Source organism: Neoarius graeffei, chromosome 27 (assembly GCF_027579695.1).
Source record: "Neoarius graeffei isolate fNeoGra1 chromosome 27, fNeoGra1.pri, whole genome shotgun sequence".
NCBI lineage: Eukaryota > Metazoa > Chordata > Actinopteri > Siluriformes > Ariidae > Neoarius > Neoarius graeffei.
In genome coordinates, this window is record NC_083595.1 from 31,148,551 (window position 1) to 31,168,629 (window position 20,079).

Consider the following 20,079-nt stretch of genomic DNA (forward strand, 5'->3'; position numbering starts at 1 on the left):
AAGGTGAAAATTGTTGTTTTATTGTGGCACAGACAATAATTAAGATGAAAAAACAGAAATCTGGAGTGTGCATAGGTATTCCCCCCCCCAAGTCAATACTTTGTAGAGCCACCTTTTGCTGCAATTACAGCTGCAAGTCTCTTGGGGTATGCCTCTATTAGCTTAGCACATCTAGCTACTGGGATTTTTGCCCATTCCTCAAGGCAAAACTGCTCCAACTCCTTCAAGTTAGATGGGTTGCGTTGGTGTACAGCAATCTTCAAGTTATGCCACAGATTCTCAATTGGCTTGAAGTCTGGGCTTTGACTAGGCCATTCCAAGACATTTAAACATTTCCCTTTAAACTACTCCAGTGTAGCTTTAGCAGTATGTTTAGGGTCATTGTCCTGCTGGAACGTGAACCTTCGTCCCAGTCTCAAACCTCTGGCCGACTCAAACAGGTTTTCCTCCAGAATTGCCCTGTATTTAGTGCCCTCCATCTTTCCTTCAGTCCTGACCAGCTTTCCTGTCCCTGCAGATGAAAAATATCCCCACAGCAAGATGCTGCCACCACCATGCTTCACTGTAGGAATGGTGTTCTCAGGGTGTTGGGTTTGCGCCACACATGGCATTTCCCATGATGGCCAAAAAGTAAAATTTTAGTCTCATTTGACCAGAGAATCTTCTTTCATGTGTTTGGGGAGTCTGTCACATGCTGCTGAGCAAACTCCAAACATGTTTTCTTAAGCAATGACTTTTTTTCTGGCTACTCTTCCATAAAGCCCCGCTCTGTGGAGTGTACGGCTTAAAGTGGTCCTATGGACAGATACTCCCATCTCCGCTGTGGATCTTTGCAGCTCCTTCAGTGTTATCTGTGGTGTCTTTGTTGCATCTCTGATTAATGCCCACCTTGCCCGGTCTGTGAGTTTTGGTGGGCGGCCTTCTCTTCTCAGGTTTGTAGTGGTGCCATATTCTTTCCATTTTGCTATAATGGATTTAATGGTGCTCTGTGGGATATTCAAAGTTTGAGATATTTTTTATAACCCAACCCTGATCTATACTTCTCCACAACTTTGTCTCTGACTTGTTTGGAGGCTCCTTGGTTTTCATGTTGCTTGCTTAGTAGTGTTGCAGAGTCAGGGTCCTTCCAGAACAGGTTGATTTATACAGACATCATGTGACAGATCATGTGGCACTTTGATTGCACACAGGTGGATCTTAATCAACTAATTATGTGACTTATGAAGTGAATTGGTTGGACCAGCTCTTATTTAGGGGTTTCATACGAAAGGGGGGTGAATACTTATGCACACTCCAGATTTCTGTTTTTTCATCTTAATTATTGTGTGTGTAACAATTAAAAAAAAAAAATTTGCACCTTTAAAGTGGTAGGCATGTTGTGTAAATCAAATGGTGCTAACCCTCCAAAAATCCATTTTAATTCCAGCTTGTAATGCAACAAAACAGGACAAACACCAAGGGGGATGAATACTTTTGCAAGAAACTGTAAATGATAGTATAGCTCCATTTGAATTTCAATTTGTAAATTTGGACATTACATAGCTAAACAATGTTGTTAATTATGTGAACAATGACGCTTGGGTTAATAAAAAAAAACATTTTAGGTGTGAGGCAGACTTCCAATTGTGTACATTTTACCAAATCATTCATTTAAAGGAAGTTTATTTTTAGAGATAAAGCAATTAAACCAGTAGTTAAACATAACATAAACCTACAGCTGTTGTATATGATAATGAGGACACAGCCACGCCTGTCTAGCTGAACAGTACAGAAGTGATGCAGAGGGAATAAAACGCTACGAGAAGGAGATTGATAGGGAAGCAATGAGAGGACGACTATCTGCTGGCATGAGGCAGTAATGGAGGATGATATTTTATGCCAATTAGTGTGTGACAGTAAAGCTCAGTGGTGAGCGATGGGGTGCATGTGTTACCCTGTGCTGCAGGGCGCCGACTCAGCAGAGCACAGCATACTAACACACATGTGTACACACACACACACAGAGAAACTCATCAGAGAGAGGGGGAGAGAGAAGAGCAGGAGATTACTCTCATTTAGACACTCTCATTTTGCACCTGGTGCCATGGGTCTCAGGTGTGCCCATCCTGATGCATGCCCCCCCCCTTGGCCCTTTAATGCCCCTCATTCCCTTAATCTACTTCCCTCTAAACCTTTACAGCGCTTCGCCGTTTCCAGGGAAACTCACCCTGGCCTCTTGTAGCACCATTGTGTCTTTTTTTTTGGCTGCATTCTCTAATTCCAGACTATCTATGCTACTGCATTCCCATATCTATTCATCATTAGCTCAACTCGGATCCAGATTTGGCACATCTTAGCCACAATAAATGCCTCTCTACAGGTGCGTTAGTGTCTATGGACCCGATTATGTCATGGGAAAAGAAGTTTCTCTGAAAATATTAAGCACGAAAAGCCATATGAGGCTGAAACTGGGCAAAAGTTTAAGGTGTAAACATGCCCTCACCATGTGATGTATGAAGCTGAAAATAAATGGCTGTTTCCAAAGGAACTTTTGTAAGTACACACACACACACACACACACACACACACACACACACACACACACGCGTGCACAAGCATACTTTCTATGCTCTTAAAAGTTGCAAGCAACTTCTTGTCAAGGTGAATTAACATGACACTGTTCCAATAAATCCTAAGCAGTTGAACTTTATCTGAATTTCAGATTCTAAGGAAGGAAAGGAGAGTATTTGGTGTGCAAACAGTGAAAAGCGAAACCTCTGCTCTAGGATTCCTGAATCTTCTGTCTCATAAATGGACATAGACTGAAGTCAGGCGCCTGCTATCCTGAGAAGCCTGGCAGCTCGTGTATTTTGGTCTGAGGCACTGCATTAGAAAGAGCTCCTAATTGATGCATGAAAATTGGACAGGCAATGTTACATGATGGGACAGCCTGCCAAAGCAGCCGATTACGCAAGATCCTCTTACAATATCCCATCATCCAAATCCCTCTCACACACAGCGCTGGCAGAAAACTAGACTGGACAGGCTCGTTCACAGAGCAGCCTAGTGTGGTGCTTTAACATGTTTACATATTAAATGTTTTATAATAGAACAGTCTTACTGTCCTGTAAAGAGTTTAACTGACTACAGTTCGCTGTTTCAGTTCCTTCAGTCATGTCAAACATCTGAACCATTCGAGGAAAAATAAGGTGTTGTGAGAAACGCTCACCTGTTCCCTGCCTCGATCTATTCTTTCCATCAGCAGATCCCCGTTCTGTCTTTCCTCATCCAGTTCCATCTCCAGATTTGATATCTGCTCCTGCAGGACCGTAACACACTCAGCATTAGTCCCATCATCACCATCATCTGAAAATCCTGATAAATATTAACTTAAATCAGTTTATTTTTTTCGCGGTCCGGTTTCCATCAAATCCTGCGCTCTGATTGGATGGCGAGCGGGTCCGTATCCTACAATACGGACCCTGGTTACGGACCTCTGGCAACTCGCTCGTTCACAACCACAACAAACACCGTAGCAATTTTTGTCAACATTTATTTTCGCATTTCTCGGGAGAATAGCATTAATTTTACATCATGGATAGTGATAACGACAGTCTTCACAGCGAAAGCAAGTTTTACTACCCTGATGAAGAAGAAATAAAAGAAAACATTTCAGGAGAAAGCTAAAAACCTGTAACTGTTGCTAACGCCGAGCAAAAACATGGCTGAATCCTGAATGACTCAATTTTGTATAAATAGGGGACTACATAGGCAGCAAAATGTAGTTTTTTTCCTGCCATGGAAGTGCACTTGTATACCGAGGAGGAAGCAATTTGCATTACAGCCGTGAATGAGGATTCAAAATGGCGGCTCGGCTCGGTTTTCCCTTTCGGGCGCTCTCGTTTTCTGTTAGAATTTGGTAAAGAAAAAAATAAATATATTATTTACCAGCTTAAGGTCGGGGCCTCAGTCAGTACTTTCAAGACCTCGGTCACAGTATTTCACCATACGGACCTCCCAGCTGGTAAATAACATATCAATTATTATTCTATCCACATTCACTGGATATGAGCAATCACATGCTCTGATTGGCTACTCTACTACTAGGCTATCAGCTCATATACCATGAGTAGAGAAAAACAAAAAGGCAGCGCGTGTTGCTGAACCAACCAAGGACAAAATAAAAACTCAACTAAAAAAAAAAAGAATTCAAAAAAGCAACAAAATATGGAATGAAAGTATTTGATGGTAAGAGCATATCCTTTTTATTTTTCAAGAATTATTATTATAGCATTTTTCACAAATTGCTACTGTCTTTTCGCCAGTTTGTTTACATTCTAGCGGAAATGATTTTGTCAGATGTTTTGTATAAAGTTTTTATTTACTGAATTTGAAAAAAATTAAAATGCTCTGTTTCTCAAAATCCAGTGAATGTGGATAGAATAAAACAGTTATTCCAATCAATCTCGTCGTACATGGCTTATAGCCAACAAGGCATGCATCAGCTCATGTATGACTCGATTTCGTGGAATAACTGTTAAATATGTTTTTAATGACCCAGACACTAATGGCCTAAGAACATCTCTATATCTTTACATCTAATGAGTAGGTCAGCATACCTGGGACTTCTTCCCTGGTGAAAAATAAATGTGCTAAGTGTACTAAAATTTAGCATACTTTTGTGTAATTGAAGCCACACTAATCATCAATATACTTCAAGTGTGTTTATGTTTAGTTAACTTGAGGCATGCTATTTTGGAACAACTAATTTTGTACTAAATATATTTTAATTGTAATTAAATTGTAGAAAAGTGCAACTTGAAGTGTATTTAGTGTACTTTTATGTGCTAAATTACACATAACTTTCACTTAAAGTATATTTTAGTATAATATATTTCTATAAAGTGTAATATAGTATAATTATTTTAAAGTGTGTTAAAAGTGTTAGCGTGAAAGCGTGATGTTAGTATACTTTTTATATATTTACAAAAAGTACAATTTATGTAAGTACATTTTCAATATACTATTGAAAATATGAATATACTTTAAATACAATAAAGTACATTTATTTTTCACCAGGGTTGGTTTGCATAGATTTGTCAAAATCTGTAAAAAAAAAAAATTAACTGTAACAACACAAAAAAAACCCAGAAACCTCTTCATCAACTATTTCTGATCGAAATGCATTCTAGTGCTTCTGCTCAGAAAACATGAAGGATTAGAGTAATGTCATATTTGTATGGCTCATCTCTGAATAAGTAGATCTACATAAAATTATGTGCGCTTCCATATTGTTGTGATGTTAGGGGTGTTTATGTCGAGAACTCTGGCTAACTGGATGTTCCCAATTCAAAGTCCCAACTGGGAATTCCAAGTTGAATGCCATTCACAATGCACTTGTCCGTGTCATATGTGTTCCGAGTACAAAGGATTGCACCATTAAATACTGTCAAATGTACTACTTCAAGCTGATGTTTTAAATAATAGGCAAGGCAAGGCAAGTTTATTTATATAGCACATTTCATACACAATGGCAGTTCAATGTGCTTTACAGAAGTAAAAACAAAAACAGTAGACAATAGAGAAATAAAATTACATAAAATAATTTTATTTTTATTCTAAAACAATTAATTAAAAGAATTAAAAGAATTAAAAGAAAATAATAAGAATTAAACAATAGTAGAAATAAAATAATAAAATGAAGTAGTAGTTCAAATAGGAGGAGAAAAAAAAAGAAACCAGTAGAATAAAATAGAATAAAGTTAAAGTTAAAGTAAATTTAAAACATGCAGAGAAAGTAAAGATTATAAAAAATGTAATAGTTACTATTAGCTGTTTATGTGCAAAGGAACTCTACAAATTTATAGTTAAAGACCAAACCCTGATTAGGAGCCACAGAGTGGACAACTGACAGATAACAGAGATATTATTATAAATACACAGGTGATGTTAAAGAAGTTTCAACTGATAATAATAATTGAACTGGGTTGTTTTTTTTTGTGTGTGTGTGTGTATACCTCTAACAGTTTGATTTGTCTGGCATTGTCGTTATTCGACACTTTGGTGTCTGCATCCACCTCTAGCTTAAAGACCGTCTGTTGCAAAGCTTTCGCTCGCTCTTGTGCTTCGTCTCTCTCTCTCTTATAAAGCCGTAGGTCTTCTTGCAACTGGCCCACCTACACACACACACACACACACACACACACACACACACACACACACACACCTCAAGTATTTAAACAATCAAGCAGTTACCCCTACCAACACTTTCAGCCCAAATAAAAGGGCTGCTAATATTGTTCTTTTAGATGTGTATCTGTATAATCCTACAGTCCCCTCTGAAAGTATTGGAACAGCAACATCAATTCTTTTCTTTTTGCTATACACTGAAGATATTTGAGTTTGAGATCAAAAGATGAATGAGAAAACAGATCAAAATTTCTGTTTTCATTCCTTGATATTTACATCTAGAGGTGTTAAATAACTTGTACCATGAGTTGGCCTAGTGGTTAGCGTGTCTGCCTCACAACCGGAAGCTTGAGAGTTCTACTCGCAGTCGGGTCATACCAAAGACTATCATAAAAATGGTACCTACTGCCATCTGGCAAGGCACACTGCAATAGAGATGCAAGTGGGAAGTCAAACTTTCATGGTTACCAGAGAACTATCCCCCTACTGCAACCCTAGCTGTATAGGCGAGATGCCGAGAACTATAGAAGCAGAGATTGGTGCCACCCAATGTACCTTAAGGGTCTGGTTAGTACTGGGATGGGAGACTGCCTGGGAAGGGCAGGGCATGGCATGGGGGGGACTTTGACTTCTTGTGTTCAATAACTTGGAACATGGCACCTTAGCGAACAAACCGCCCAATTCTTCTTAGGTGGGCAAAAGTATTGGAACAGACCGTCTTACAGAAAGTCAATAACACTTGGTTGCATATCCCTTGCTTGAAGTAACTGCATCAAGCCTATGAAAACTGTTTATTTTTTTTCTTTTGTGATGCTTTTCCAAGTTTCTACCACAGATTCATTCACTTATTGCTTGTTTCGAGGGGTTGCTCCCTTCAGGGTTTCTGCCTGGCTTCCCGTCTCCTCTTCAGGAGGTGAAATACATTCTCAACTGGGTCAAGGTCTGGTGATGGACTTGGCCAGTCCATCACCAAAACCTTCCACTTTTTTTCCCCCCTGATGAAGTCCTTTCTTGTGTTGGCAGTGTGTTTTGGATCATTGTCTTGCTGCATGATGAAGTTCCTCCCAATTATACTGATTAGAAAGAATATTTCTTAAGACTTTGAATTGATTCTTCTGCTACCCTCAAGACAGCATATATTTCTGCTCTTGAAATCTCTGAATGGGGGATTGTGATACCTTCACCCCTGCACTGTGGAGGTTGTAGATGAGGTCACTGACTGTTGGTTTTGGGGTTTTCTTCACAGCTCTCAGAATGCTGCTGTTGTTTTTCTTGGCTGATATGTTTGATGTCTGGTTGTTAGTACAACCCCAATTCCAAAGAAATTGGGACACTGTGTAAACTGTAAATAAAAACAGAATGTGATAATTTGCAAATCATGGAAACCCTATATTTCATTGAAAATAGTACAAAGACAACATATCAAATGTTGAAACTGAGAAATCGTATTGTTTTTTGAAAAATATAAGCTCATTTTGAATTTGATGTCAGTAACACATTTTAAAAAAGTTGGGACAGGAGCAGCAAAATACTGAAAAAGTTGTGTAATGTGAAAAAAAACCCCTCTAATTTGGTTAATTGGCAACAGGTAAGTAATATGATCATGTATAAAAAGAGCATCCCAGAGAGGCGGAGTCTCTCAGAAGTAAAGATGGGGAGGGGCTCACCGCTCTGTGAAAGACTGCATGGGCAAACAGTGCAACAATTTAAGAATAATAATGTAAAATTGCAAAGAATCTGGGGATCACATCACCTATGGTACATAATATCATTAAAAGATTCAAAGAATCTGGAGAAATCTCTGTATGAAAGAGACAAGGCTGAAAACTGACATTGGGTGCCTGTGATCTTCAGGCCCTCAGGCGACACTGCATTAAAAGCAGACACATGTCTGTAGTGGAAATCATTGTATGGGCTTAGGAACACTTCAGAAAACCATCGTCTGTGAAAACAGATCATTACTGCATCCACAAATGCAAGTTAATAGCCATATATAAACAATATCCAGAAACACTGCCACCTTCTCCGGGCCTGAGCTCTTTTACGATGGACTAAAGTGAAGTGGAAACATGTCCTGAGGTCTGATGAATCCAACGTAGAAATTCTTTTTAGAAATCATGGACACTACGTCCTCCAGGCTAAAGAGGAAAAGGACCATCCGGCTTGTCATCAGTGCACAGTTCAAAAGCCAGCATCTGTGATGGTATTATGGTGCATTAGTGCACATTACATGGGTAGCTTGAACATCTGGGAAGGTATCATCAATGCTGAATGATATATACATGTTTCAGAGCAATATGCTGCCATCCAGACAAAATCTTTTTTCAGGGAGGGCCTTCTTTCTTTCAGCAAGACAATGCCAAACTGCTTTCTGCACATATTAAAACTGCATGGCTCTGTAGTAAGAGTTCGGGTGCTAAACTGGCCTGCTTGCAGTTCAGACCTGTCTCCCATTTAAAACATTTTAAGCACTATGAAGCGCAAAATATGACAAAACAGACTCCAAACTGTTGAGCAACTGAAATTGTATATCAAGCAAGAACGGGACGTTTCTCTTTCAAAACTACAGCAACTGGTCTCCTCAGTTCCCAAACGTTTACAGAGTGTTGTTAAAAGTAGAGGTGATACAACACAGTGGTAAACATGCCCCGTCCCATCTTTTTTGAAATGTGTTGCTGACATCAAATTCAAAATTAACAAATAGTTTTCAAAAAACAACACAATTTCTCACTTTCAACATTTGATCTATTGTCTTTGTACTATTTTCAGTGAAATATAGGGTTTCCATGATTTGCAAGTGATCACATTCTATTTTTGTTTACAGTGTCCCAACTTTTTGGGAATTGGGGTTGTACATCAGTGGACTCTTTCTTTTTCAGGACATTTTGAATTGTTGTATTGGTTTTGCCCAATGCTTGTGCAATGGCTCTGATCGATTTTCCCTCTTTCCTCAAACTCAAAATGACTTGCTTCTCTCCCATAGACAGCTCTCTTGTCTTTATGTTGGTTTATCCTTCTTAATAACAAATGCACTCTGCAAAGTTGAAACCCAGGGCACAAACCAAGAGTAGACATTCAGAGCTATTAACTGTTTAAACAATCAATCAATCTAACAAGCTAGGAAACAAGAAACACCTGTCCGTTAAATGTTCCAATATTTTTGATCATTTAAAGAAAAAAATGGGTGGGCTCAATCAAAAAGGTGCCATGTTCTAAGTTGTTTATATCTAGATATAAATTTTAGGAAATAAAAGCTGAAATTCTGATCGATCATCTCACATTCATCTTTTGATCTCAAACCCAAATGTCTTCAGTGGAAAGCAAAGCAAAAACAAATTGGCTTTGTTCATCCAATAGTTTTGGAAGGGACTATATAACTACGAGTTATGTGTCTGATTTAAACAATTTAATGCAGTTTGCATGATGCTAAGCTGGTGGCTATATGCTTTCCGGGTTTCAGATCATAAACTTGTCTTGGAGAATGTCTTGGATAACCACATTTGGAATAAGAGGGAAACGTTATATAACAGATGAGTAACATTTTCAAAATTATCGTCCTCTGAAGCACACGCTGTACCATATGTTTCAACTTTTAGCACTCTTGCACAACACACACATTCCTGCCAACTCAGATCATGCACTGAACAACCTCAACCACTATATACTGCCTTCACTACGAACACGCACATACACTTGAGCTCCCAAGAACATACAGCAAAACCAAACGTCTCACCATATCAAAGGCTTCAAAAAGAGATGAAAAACAAAAAAGGCGGTGCGTAACACAAAGAAAGCAGATAATGCCAGTAGTGGAAATGTATTATGTGTAGTGGGAGTGTGTCTGGTGTAAGTATGTGTGCATGATAAAGGTTGTGTGTTAAGGGAGTTGAAGCAAAGTCGTATCAGAGCTGAGGATGCAGCTGCATGAACAACTTAGAAGTGTGTGCACCAGCACAAAGTGTGTGCGTATTATAGGGAAGTCTCAGGGGATGAGAAGTCAGTAGGTCAACGCTCGGACTCTCCCATCTCAGCAAAACACATCCTCTTCTTCCTACACACACAGCTGTGTACAGGGGAAGGGCCTGCATGTTACATCTCTCTTCCCTCTATTACTGCCATTGTTTTTTTTCTTCCTTTCCAACAGTCTCATGCAAACTAGTTGTAGAGTACACACACAGCTGGAGTCTGGATCGAGCTGATTATGCGAAGTAGCTATCTCTCCACTTCAGATCTGGGCACCGTGTTCCTCACAGCATGCTCGATTGAAGAACTCACTATTCCCATATCAAACAATAACATTCCACACATGCCAAAGTGGTGATAGGCTAACTGCATCCCATCAGCTGAGGTCAAGGGTCACTGGGTTTGTGAAGTGTGAAACGGGTTAAAGCTTTACTTTGTCAAAGAACCTGAGTGAGCAGTTAAAGGAATACTCCAGCATTTTTTTTCCAAAACAATCTAGTGCGTCTGTAATATATAAAACATTATTATCCTATATGGAGAAAATCAAGGAAGAACCTCTGTACTCCAAACTCAATTATGCTGGAATCATGCTCCAAACTCAATTATGCTGGAATCATGCTCCAAACTCAATTATGCTGGTAGTCACTGCGGAGTCAATAAAGGATAAAGGCTTTTTGCAAAACATATTCATTAATTCTTCAGTTAGTCGTTTCGAGATTAAACTCTAAATCTTAGTCCAGGAAAACGTTTTGAAATTGTTCACTGTAACCACACACACATTACAGATATTATATAAATAGAAATTATGTGAAGAAAACTGGACTAGTCACAAAAGTAATCATCAGAACTCTGGGCACAGAAAGCGAAATAATACACAGTAGGACACAAAGCAGAAGGTGAGGGAAGAAAATGAAAATATTTAACCTATGCAAAATGTGTTGTAACATGACACTCGAGTATTTATATTCAAATGTAACTTCAAATAACTCTTCTGCTCTTCCTGTTTGCGTATGTTGTTATTTAGAATAGTCTTCCTCATTCTCATTATCTCTAGCCGCTTTATCCTGTTCTACAGGGTCGCAGGCAAGCTGGAGCCTATCCCAGCTGACTACGGGCGAAAGGCGGGGTACACCCTGGACAAGTCGCCAGGTCATCACAGGGCTGACACATAGACACAGGCAACCATTCACACTCACATTCACACCTACGGTCAATTTAGAGTCACCAGTTAACCTAACCTGCATGTCTTTGGACTGTGGGGGAAACCGCAGCACCCGGAGGAAACCCACGCGGACACGGGGAGAACATGCAAACTCCACACAGAAAGGCCCTCATCGGCCACGGGGCTCGAACCCGGACCTTCTTGCTGTGAGGCGACAGTGCTAACCACTACACCACCGTGCCGCCCCAGAATAGTCTTGATAATAGAAAAAGAATGTTCAACTACAGTAAAGAAAAAAATGTCTCTAGATACACGATATAGAAATAAGGTTGAGGTATTTTAACATAAACAATAAACTATATAAGTTCTGACAAACCAAGGATATTTTACTCTGTGTGTGTGTGCGCGCGTGCATGTGTGCGTGCTATTCCAGCTCACTTCAAAACATCTGAATAGATATGACCTTGCAGGCCAGTTCAGAGCTTCTGAAGGGGAAAAGGGTTCACAATGGCCTGCCGAACTGAGGCTCCATACACAGGTGCACACACTCAACACACACTCATATGCACACCCGTGCACGCAGATGCAGCTACTATCCATGTAGTCTCCTCATATTTTATAAAAATATATAATTTTTCCCATTTATTAGTTTTCTTTTAAATGTAAGACATCCTTGAGTTTGTCAGAACGTGTATAGTTTATGTATGTAGGTAATAATAATAATAATAAGGGGCGGCACGGTGGTGTAGTGGTTAGCGCTGTCGCCTCACAGCAAGAAGGTCCGGGTTCGAGCCCCGTGGCCGGCGAGGGCCTTTCTGTGTGGAGTTTGCATGTTCTCCCCGTGTCCGCGTGGGTTTCCTCCGGGTGCTCCGGTTTCCCCCACAGTCCAAAGACATGCAGGTTAGGTTAACTGGTGACTCTAAATTGACCGTAGGTGTGAATGTGAGTGTGAATGGTTGTCTGTGTCTATGTGTCAGCCCTGTGATGACCTGGCGACTTGTCCAGGGTGTACCCCGCCTTTCGCCCGTAGTCAGCTGGGATAGGCTCCAGCTTGCCTGCGACCCTGTAGAACAGGATAAAGCGGCTACAGATAATGAGATGAGATGAGATAATAATAAGTTCAATTTATATAGCGCCTTTCTCAAAACCCAAGGTCACTTTACAATTATAGGGGGAAAAAAATAGAGGTCAGGATGTCATTCCAATGGTGTAGCAGCCACAGTCCCACCAAAAAGCGCACGAAAACAAGTCCCACACTGCCAGCACAGCTGCCACGCCGCCGCCGGGCAACATCACTCGGAACACCACGCCATGGATCCACAAAGCGAGCACAGACACACCGCCACGCAGAGCGCTGGTATGTCCCAAACCGCCTGCACAGCCGACGCGACACCACCGAGCAACATCGCTCGGAACATCACGCCAAGCACTAAAGCACCGCCGCACAGAGCGCTGGACACACACGATGTTAACACAGTTTACACAGAATGGTGCGAAAAACAGAAAAAAGCATCCTGTGAGTGGAGAGTCTGCAGGTTGAAACTCTGTCGATCAGAGAGATCAGAAAAGAATGATCAGAATGTTCTGAGCTGACAGGAAGTCACATGAGTGGCTGATTAGATAGCTGCGTAAATGAGCAGGTGTACAGGTATTCCTAATAAAGTGTACGGTCAGTGGATGTGCAAACACTGCTCTCAATCATTTAAATATCTCTGGTGTCTGTAGCTGGTATTTCTGGGAAAACAGTCAAACCGCAGAGCAAAACGTGCAGGGTTCCAGGACCCTTGATATGACGTTTGTTTACAGGTGATCTGGGGAGTTGTTAATGATGAATAGCTGTGTGTCCTGCCCAACCAACCTCCTCCTGCAGAGACTTGGCAGTGATGCGCGATTTCTCCAGCTCCAGACCTCCATCTCGCAGCTGCCTCTGGAGCTCAGCCAGCTCCCTCCTGTTCTTCTCCTTGTAGGTATCGATCTGCTCCTGCAGCTCCTGCGTGGAGCTCTGAGATGCCTCCACGATCTCACACATCTACATACACAAACACACACACACACATGCAGTTAATACAGTATAGTTGGTGCTGGGGGTTACATAGACTAGTTGGTTATTACATTCACTAATCCCCTTTAGGAGAGGTTGACTAGGGACGAGAAAAACATGGAGGCAAATGGGAAAGAATGCAGCAGTCCGAACATATTTCAGACTAGTAGAAAGTAATTCTATAGTCAACTGTGCTGTGAAAAGGTTGAGGTTTTTTTTCACTTCCATATCACTTTTGCAGTTATGTATACGTAGATGTGTTCTGACTAATCCCTTCTAATCATGCAATTAATTTTGTTGTTCTTGACAGAACTAATTAAATCCTCACACTATCCGATCCCCTCAGGCCACGTTTGAGGGCGGCTGTCTAGTTAGTTCATAGTTTGTCAGCTAACAGAAAGTGGCCCAGACTAGTTTTTGGATGCAGTTACTGGGTTATCAGCCTGGAAAAAGCTCCCAGCCAGTCAGTGCGTTTACATGCACAGAGAGAATCGAATTTCTGCCGTTGCTCGACTGAAATCGAAGTTCAAAATGCCATGTATACACCTTAATTCGGCAGAAATTGAACCGAACTTGATTTCTCGGAATCGAGCTACACGACCTAGATTATGCGATTTCTGCCGAGCTACTTAGTGCATGTAAATCCTATTGAGCTACGTATTCGAGCTACTTACTTCAGCACTGCCCCTTCCGGAAGTGACGAGTGACGAGACCACAAGGGAAACACAACAGCCTCGGTCGGCATGACAACGAATCATGACAACGGCATGAATCTTTTCTTTTTGTGGCATTGTTTGCACTGTTAAAATTTAGCTCACTTACTGTATCACCAAATACATCTGTACAGCTGTTGCATAGCTGTGAATTGTGTACATAAACAAGTCATTGTATTTGTGTGTGTGTGTGTGTGTGTGTGTGTGTGTGTGTGTGTATATATATATATATATATATATATATATATATATATATATATATATATATATATGTCCAACATCTGAAGAATGTCAATAAAAACAAAACAATTGAACTTTTTGTGTGTTTATTAAGACATAAGTTAAATTGTAAGCAAAAAAAAATATTTTTTTGTAAGCAAAAAATGGACTTTAGAAAAATATCATTGTGCAAAATAAGTTGTCTTACAAAACAGTGGTCTGCGCCGGACAGTTTGTAGCCATACAGTCTGTTAGAGCAAGCCTAACAGCTTGAACACGGAACTGCCAGTGTTGCCAGATTGGGGGTTTTAAGTGCATTTTAGCGGATTTGAACATGTTTTGGGCTGGAATACGTCAGCAGTATCTGGCAACACTATAGCTCTTCTTCATGACGACAACCAGAAGTGTACCAACACGATGGGGCGTGTAGCGCCACGTGTGGCTTGGGTGCACAATGCACCTTGCACAATAGCCCGATTTCACTTGTGCATGTAGAATTGGATTTCTCTGGCACCCCTGCTGGGACCCTTTGCTCGATTACCGACAGCAGCTCGATTTGGGCGTGCATGTAAACGTACTGAGTGCTGTAGATGTCGCATCATCTATCCAAGGAGGGTCACTCACTGGGCTAGAAGGAGGCTCTGCGTGATGGCTCAGTTGATACTGGAATTGAGATCGCACAGTCCATGTCCATCACAGCATCTTATTGTCTCATCTCATCTCATTATCTCTAGCCGCTTTATCCTGTTCTACAGGGTCGCAGGCAAGCTGGAGCCTATCCCAGCTGACTACAGGCGAAAGGCAGGGTACACCCTGGACTAGTCGCCAGGTCATCACAGGTGCTGACACATAGACACAGACAACCATTCACACTCACATTCACACCTACGGTCAATTTAGAGTCACCAGTTAACCTAACCTGCATGTCTTTGGACTGTGGGGGAAACCGGAGCACCCGGAGGAAACCCATGCGGACACGGGGAGAACATGCAAACTCCACACAGAAAGGCCCTCGCCAGCCACGGGGCTCGAACCCGGACCTTCTTGCTGTGAGGCGACAGCGCTAACCACTACACCACTGTGCCGCCCACGCATCTTATTGTTACGTACTTAAATAGTGAGATACACTAGGATGCACTCACCAGCCACTTTGTTAGGAACACTCATACACCACCTGTTTTATGCAGTTATCTACTCAGCCAATCCATCGACAGCAACACAGTGCATAAAATCATGCAGATACAAATCAAGAGCTTCAGTGAATGTTCACAATGTTCAAACATCACAATGGGAAAAATTGTGATCTCAAAGTGTGACTTTCACTGTGGCACGGACATACATGTCAACCTATATGGAATGTCCGTATTTTATACGGATTTGATTCAATAAACGTAGTATACGGGCATACAAATAAAGTTATACGGATTCTTTAAAAAAATTTCAATATTTATTTAGAGCTATAATCAATTCCCACGATGATAAAAGAGCGCATAACATTTACAAACGTACTGTACACCACAGAAAGCACCGACAGCCAGTAAAAAGTCTTATGAAATTGTGCGTTATCTTGTGGTAGCGAGACTTCGTTCCACTTTTGATCATGCGCACACCGCATTGCGAGAATCCTGCCAACCGGGAAGTAACATTTTGTTTGAAACGCGTATTTCCACCTGAGCGGCTTTCAATAGCGACTGAAAAGATTCTGAATGGGCACTCCGGCAAGATCAACACAGACACTTGCTGTGACATGCAGCCTAGTGAGGTATTGGTGCAGAGTGCTAAAAAAGCTGTCATGGAGTACAATTCAGAACATTAGAGTGACACTTTGTGTTTTTGTCAAACATGGGAGCTTTCTATTCATTCTGAAGGTTTATTGTTATTAATATTAAATAAAAAGTAACTTGGATATATCATTGTTAATTATCATTCAAATTTTAGGTAAATTATTTTAATTTGCATCTTATAAGGATTTTATAAGGGAAATACGGATTTTGGAGGTTGGTTATACAGGTTTGATTGACCAAAGGTTGACATGTATGCACGGAACTGTGTTGGTGCCAGATGGACTGGTTTGAGTATTTCAGAAACTGCTGATCTCCTGGGGTTTTCACACACAACAGAATGGTGCAAAAAACAAAAAATAGGTACCCTGTGGGTGCATGTGGCTACTCCTTATAAATCAAATTGTTTTCTGATCCCATGTCCATACAGTAAATATACCATATATATTTACTCTATGAGGCAGTAATGAAGCGTAATCCAAGAATGAACAATGTAAAAATCACAGAAGTAAAATATACCAAGTGTCTGTACTTTATATTATTCTACTCTTACCTCTTACGGTTTTCGAAACTGAAACCTCCAAACCGAGGCTGACATACACACGCTGTCACCATGACCCAAACTCTTATTTCCCGGAAATGGCCCAGCGCTAGAGCTCAGTGGTCTCAATACTCTTTTCGACAACTTCCTGTAACAACTTGGAAGTACGTCACATCTACATCACGCATGGGACCACTGGCTGAAGAAGGCGAGGAACGGGGGGACAACCTGGAGTATATTTTAAAATAGGAACGCACTTTCCCTCGGTAATAAGCATAAATATGTCTGAAAGCGATTTCTTTAGTCTAGTCCATTTATTTCAAATGGTGAACCGAATTGTATACGCTCACCGGCCATTTTAATAGGAACACTTGTATGCACATGCGCAGTACACGATTGTTACACTCATTCTTACATTCTTACAACACGATGACATAGTGGCTGCAGCCTCTATGAGGCACTAGCCACAAAAACATTGAGTGAGCGACAGTTCTGTGGGTGGAAACAAACACCTTGTTGATAAGAGAGGTCAGAGGAAAATGGCCAGATTGGTTTGAGCTGCCAGGAAGGATATAGCAGCTCATATTAACTCTTTATAACCGTCGTGGGCAGAAAAGCATCTCAGCATGCAACAGCAGAAGACCACATTGGGTTCCACTCCTGCAGCCAAGAACAGGAATCTTAGAATCAAGAACAAGTTCTTATTAAAGTGGCCGTTGAGTGGCCGTTTATGATTGAAAATATAATATCGTAATATTATTTTGCACGTTAATTACATGGTTTTATTTATGCCTGATGCAGCATGGAAGCTGGAAATGTAATCTGTAGCTTGTGCATGGCTGTTAATTGAAGGGCTCTTCTATGAAATTTTTTTTTGCTGTTGTTTATCACCATTTAACTGTGCTAACAGCAATGTCCTCAATCATTTGTAGCTTCAACTATGGAAAATACTAGTAAAGTACAATTTTGCATTACTGGTTGACGAGTAAAAATTAACAGTCGAGCAAGCCCTTGTTGCTATTCATTACATATAATCAAAACACATGGGGAATGGAAGTGATCATGCCTGAATTAATCTGCGCAGCTCTGTATCAATAAAGTCTGATACTAAAAAAAAAAAAGACTTTTTTATCTCTAGAAAGTATGTTCCCTGTATCTGTCAGTCTCAGTGAAGGAGGTGTGGCCTACTGCTCTTCGAAGCTAACACGTTTTTTTTTTCTCAACTGTTTGCATAATTCTGAATCACATATTTTATTACGTTGACAGAACTCTAAATAGTGTTATATGAAATCACTGGCTGTTATCATTTGACCATAGAGTGCATAACGTCATATCACATACCTTGTGATGATAATAAACTTTGTAATGGTAATAATTACCATTACAAAAATAGTTTATCTTTTTAAATCTACATCAACAGATCATAATATTTCTATTAGTGTACAGTGGTGCTTGAAAGTTTGTGAACCCTTTAGAATTTTCTATATTTCTGCATAAATATGACCTAAAACATCATCAGATTTTCACACAAGTCCTAAAAGTAGATAAAGAGAACCCGGTTAAACAAATGAGACAAAAATATTATACTTGGTTATTTATTTAATGAGGAAAATGATCCAATATTACATATCTGTGAGTGGCAAAAGTATGTGAACCTCTAGGATTAGCAGTAAATTTAAAGGTGAAATTAGAGTCAGGTGTTTTCAATCAATGGGATGACAATCAGGTGTGAGTGGGCACCCTGTTTTATTTAAAGAACAGGGATCTATCAAAGTCTGATCTTCACAACACATGTTTGTGGAAGTGTATCATGGCACGAACAAAGGAGATTTCTGAGGACCTCAGAAAAAGCGTTGTTGATGCACATCAGGCTGGAAAAGGTTACAGAACCATCTCGAAAGAGTTTGGACTCCACCAATCCACAGTCAGACAGATTGTGTACAAATGGAGGAAATACAAGACCATTGTTACCCTCCCCAGGAGTGGTCGACCAGCAAAGATCACTCCAAGAGCAAGGTGTGTAATAGTCATCGAGGTCACAAAAGACCCCAGGGTAACTTCTAAGCAACTGAAGGCCTCTCTCACATTGGCTAATGTTAAGGTTCATGAGTCCACCATCAGGAGAACACTGAACAACAATGGTGTGCATGGCAGGGTTGCAAGGGGAAAGCCACTGCTCTCCAAAAAGAACATTGCTGCTCGTCTGCAGTTTGCAAAAGATCACGTGGACAAGCCGGAAGGTTATTGGAAAAATGTTTTGTGGACGGATGAGACCAAAATAGAACTTTTTGGTTTAAATGAGAAGCATTATGTTTGGAGAAAGGAAAGCACTGCATTCCAGCATCAGAACCTTATCCCATCTGTGAAACATGGTGGTGGCAGTATCATGGTTTGGGCCTGTTTTGCTGCATCTGGGCCAGGACGGCTTGCCATCATTGATGGAACAATGAATTCTGAATTATACCAGCGAATTCTAAAGGAAAATGTCATGACATCTGTCCATGAAGTGAATCTCAAGAGAAGGTGGGTCATGCAGCAAGACAGCAACCCTAAGCACACAAGTCGTTCTACCAAAGAATGGTTAAAGAGGGATAAAGTTAATGTTTTGGAATGGCCAAGTCAAAGTCCTGACCTTAATCCAATGGAAATGTTGTGGAAGGACCTGAAGCGAGCAGTTCATGTGAGGAAACCCACCAACATCCCAGAGTTGAAGCTGTTCTGTATGGAGGAATGGGCTAAAATTCCTCCAAGCCAGTGTGCAGGACTGATCAACAGTTACCGCAAACGTTTAGTTGCAGTTATTGCTGCACAAGGGGGTCACACCAGATACTGAAAGCAAAGGTTCACATACTTTTGCCACTCACAGATGTGTAATATTGGATCATTTTCCTCAATAAATAAATGACCAAGTATAATATTTTTGTCTCATTTGTTTAACTGGGTTCTCTTTATCAACTTTTAGGACTTGTGTGAAAATCTGATGATGTTTTAGGTCATATTTATGCAGAAATATAGAAAATTCTAAAGGGTTCACAAACTTTCAAGCACCACTGTACCTAGAAGGTTTACTAGGTGATTAGATTTGTCTAGGGGAACTATGTTAACCCTTTGGTGACTGACCCCTTGAAAATGGTTCCTCCAGGAACGATGACGTTTCAGTTGTCAAGACAACGGAAAAACTAAAATACAAAAACAGAAAGATACGTCACAATGCTCTTGTGCACAAAACAAAATGCTCTTGTATTTGTATTTGTATTTTAGTTTTTCCATTGTCTTGACAACTGAAATGTCATGGTTCCTGGAGGAACCATTTTCAAGGGGTCAGTCACCAAAGGGTATGTACCCAAGGCTAATACTGTAACTTTTCAGACCAGTTTTTATATCCGGGGTCCTAGAATCTGGAATATTTTACACCTGCATTTAAGGAATTTGAATCAAATCACTTTCACAGTTTAAGAAGGAACTTTTTTATATTATAGTAATTTAACTAG

The 20,079-nt window shown here is 40.5% G+C and overlaps 1 protein-coding gene across 2 annotated transcripts in view; it reads right to left on the reverse strand.

Moving 5' to 3' along the window:
* Positions 1 to 20,079, reverse strand: part of cgnl1 (cingulin-like 1) — a 73,739-nt gene that overhangs the window by 7,078 nt on the left and 46,582 nt on the right. For both annotated transcript variants that reach the window (XM_060911519.1, XM_060911520.1), the window contains exons 12-14: positions 13,152 to 13,322; positions 5,997 to 6,155; positions 3,209 to 3,298 (exon numbers count right to left, since the gene is read on the reverse strand). In XM_060911519.1, coding sequence (XP_060767502.1) covers positions 3,209 to 3,298; positions 5,997 to 6,155; positions 13,152 to 13,322 — 420 coding nt within the window. The remainder of the gene's footprint in view (positions 1 to 3,208; positions 3,299 to 5,996; positions 6,156 to 13,151; positions 13,323 to 20,079) is intronic.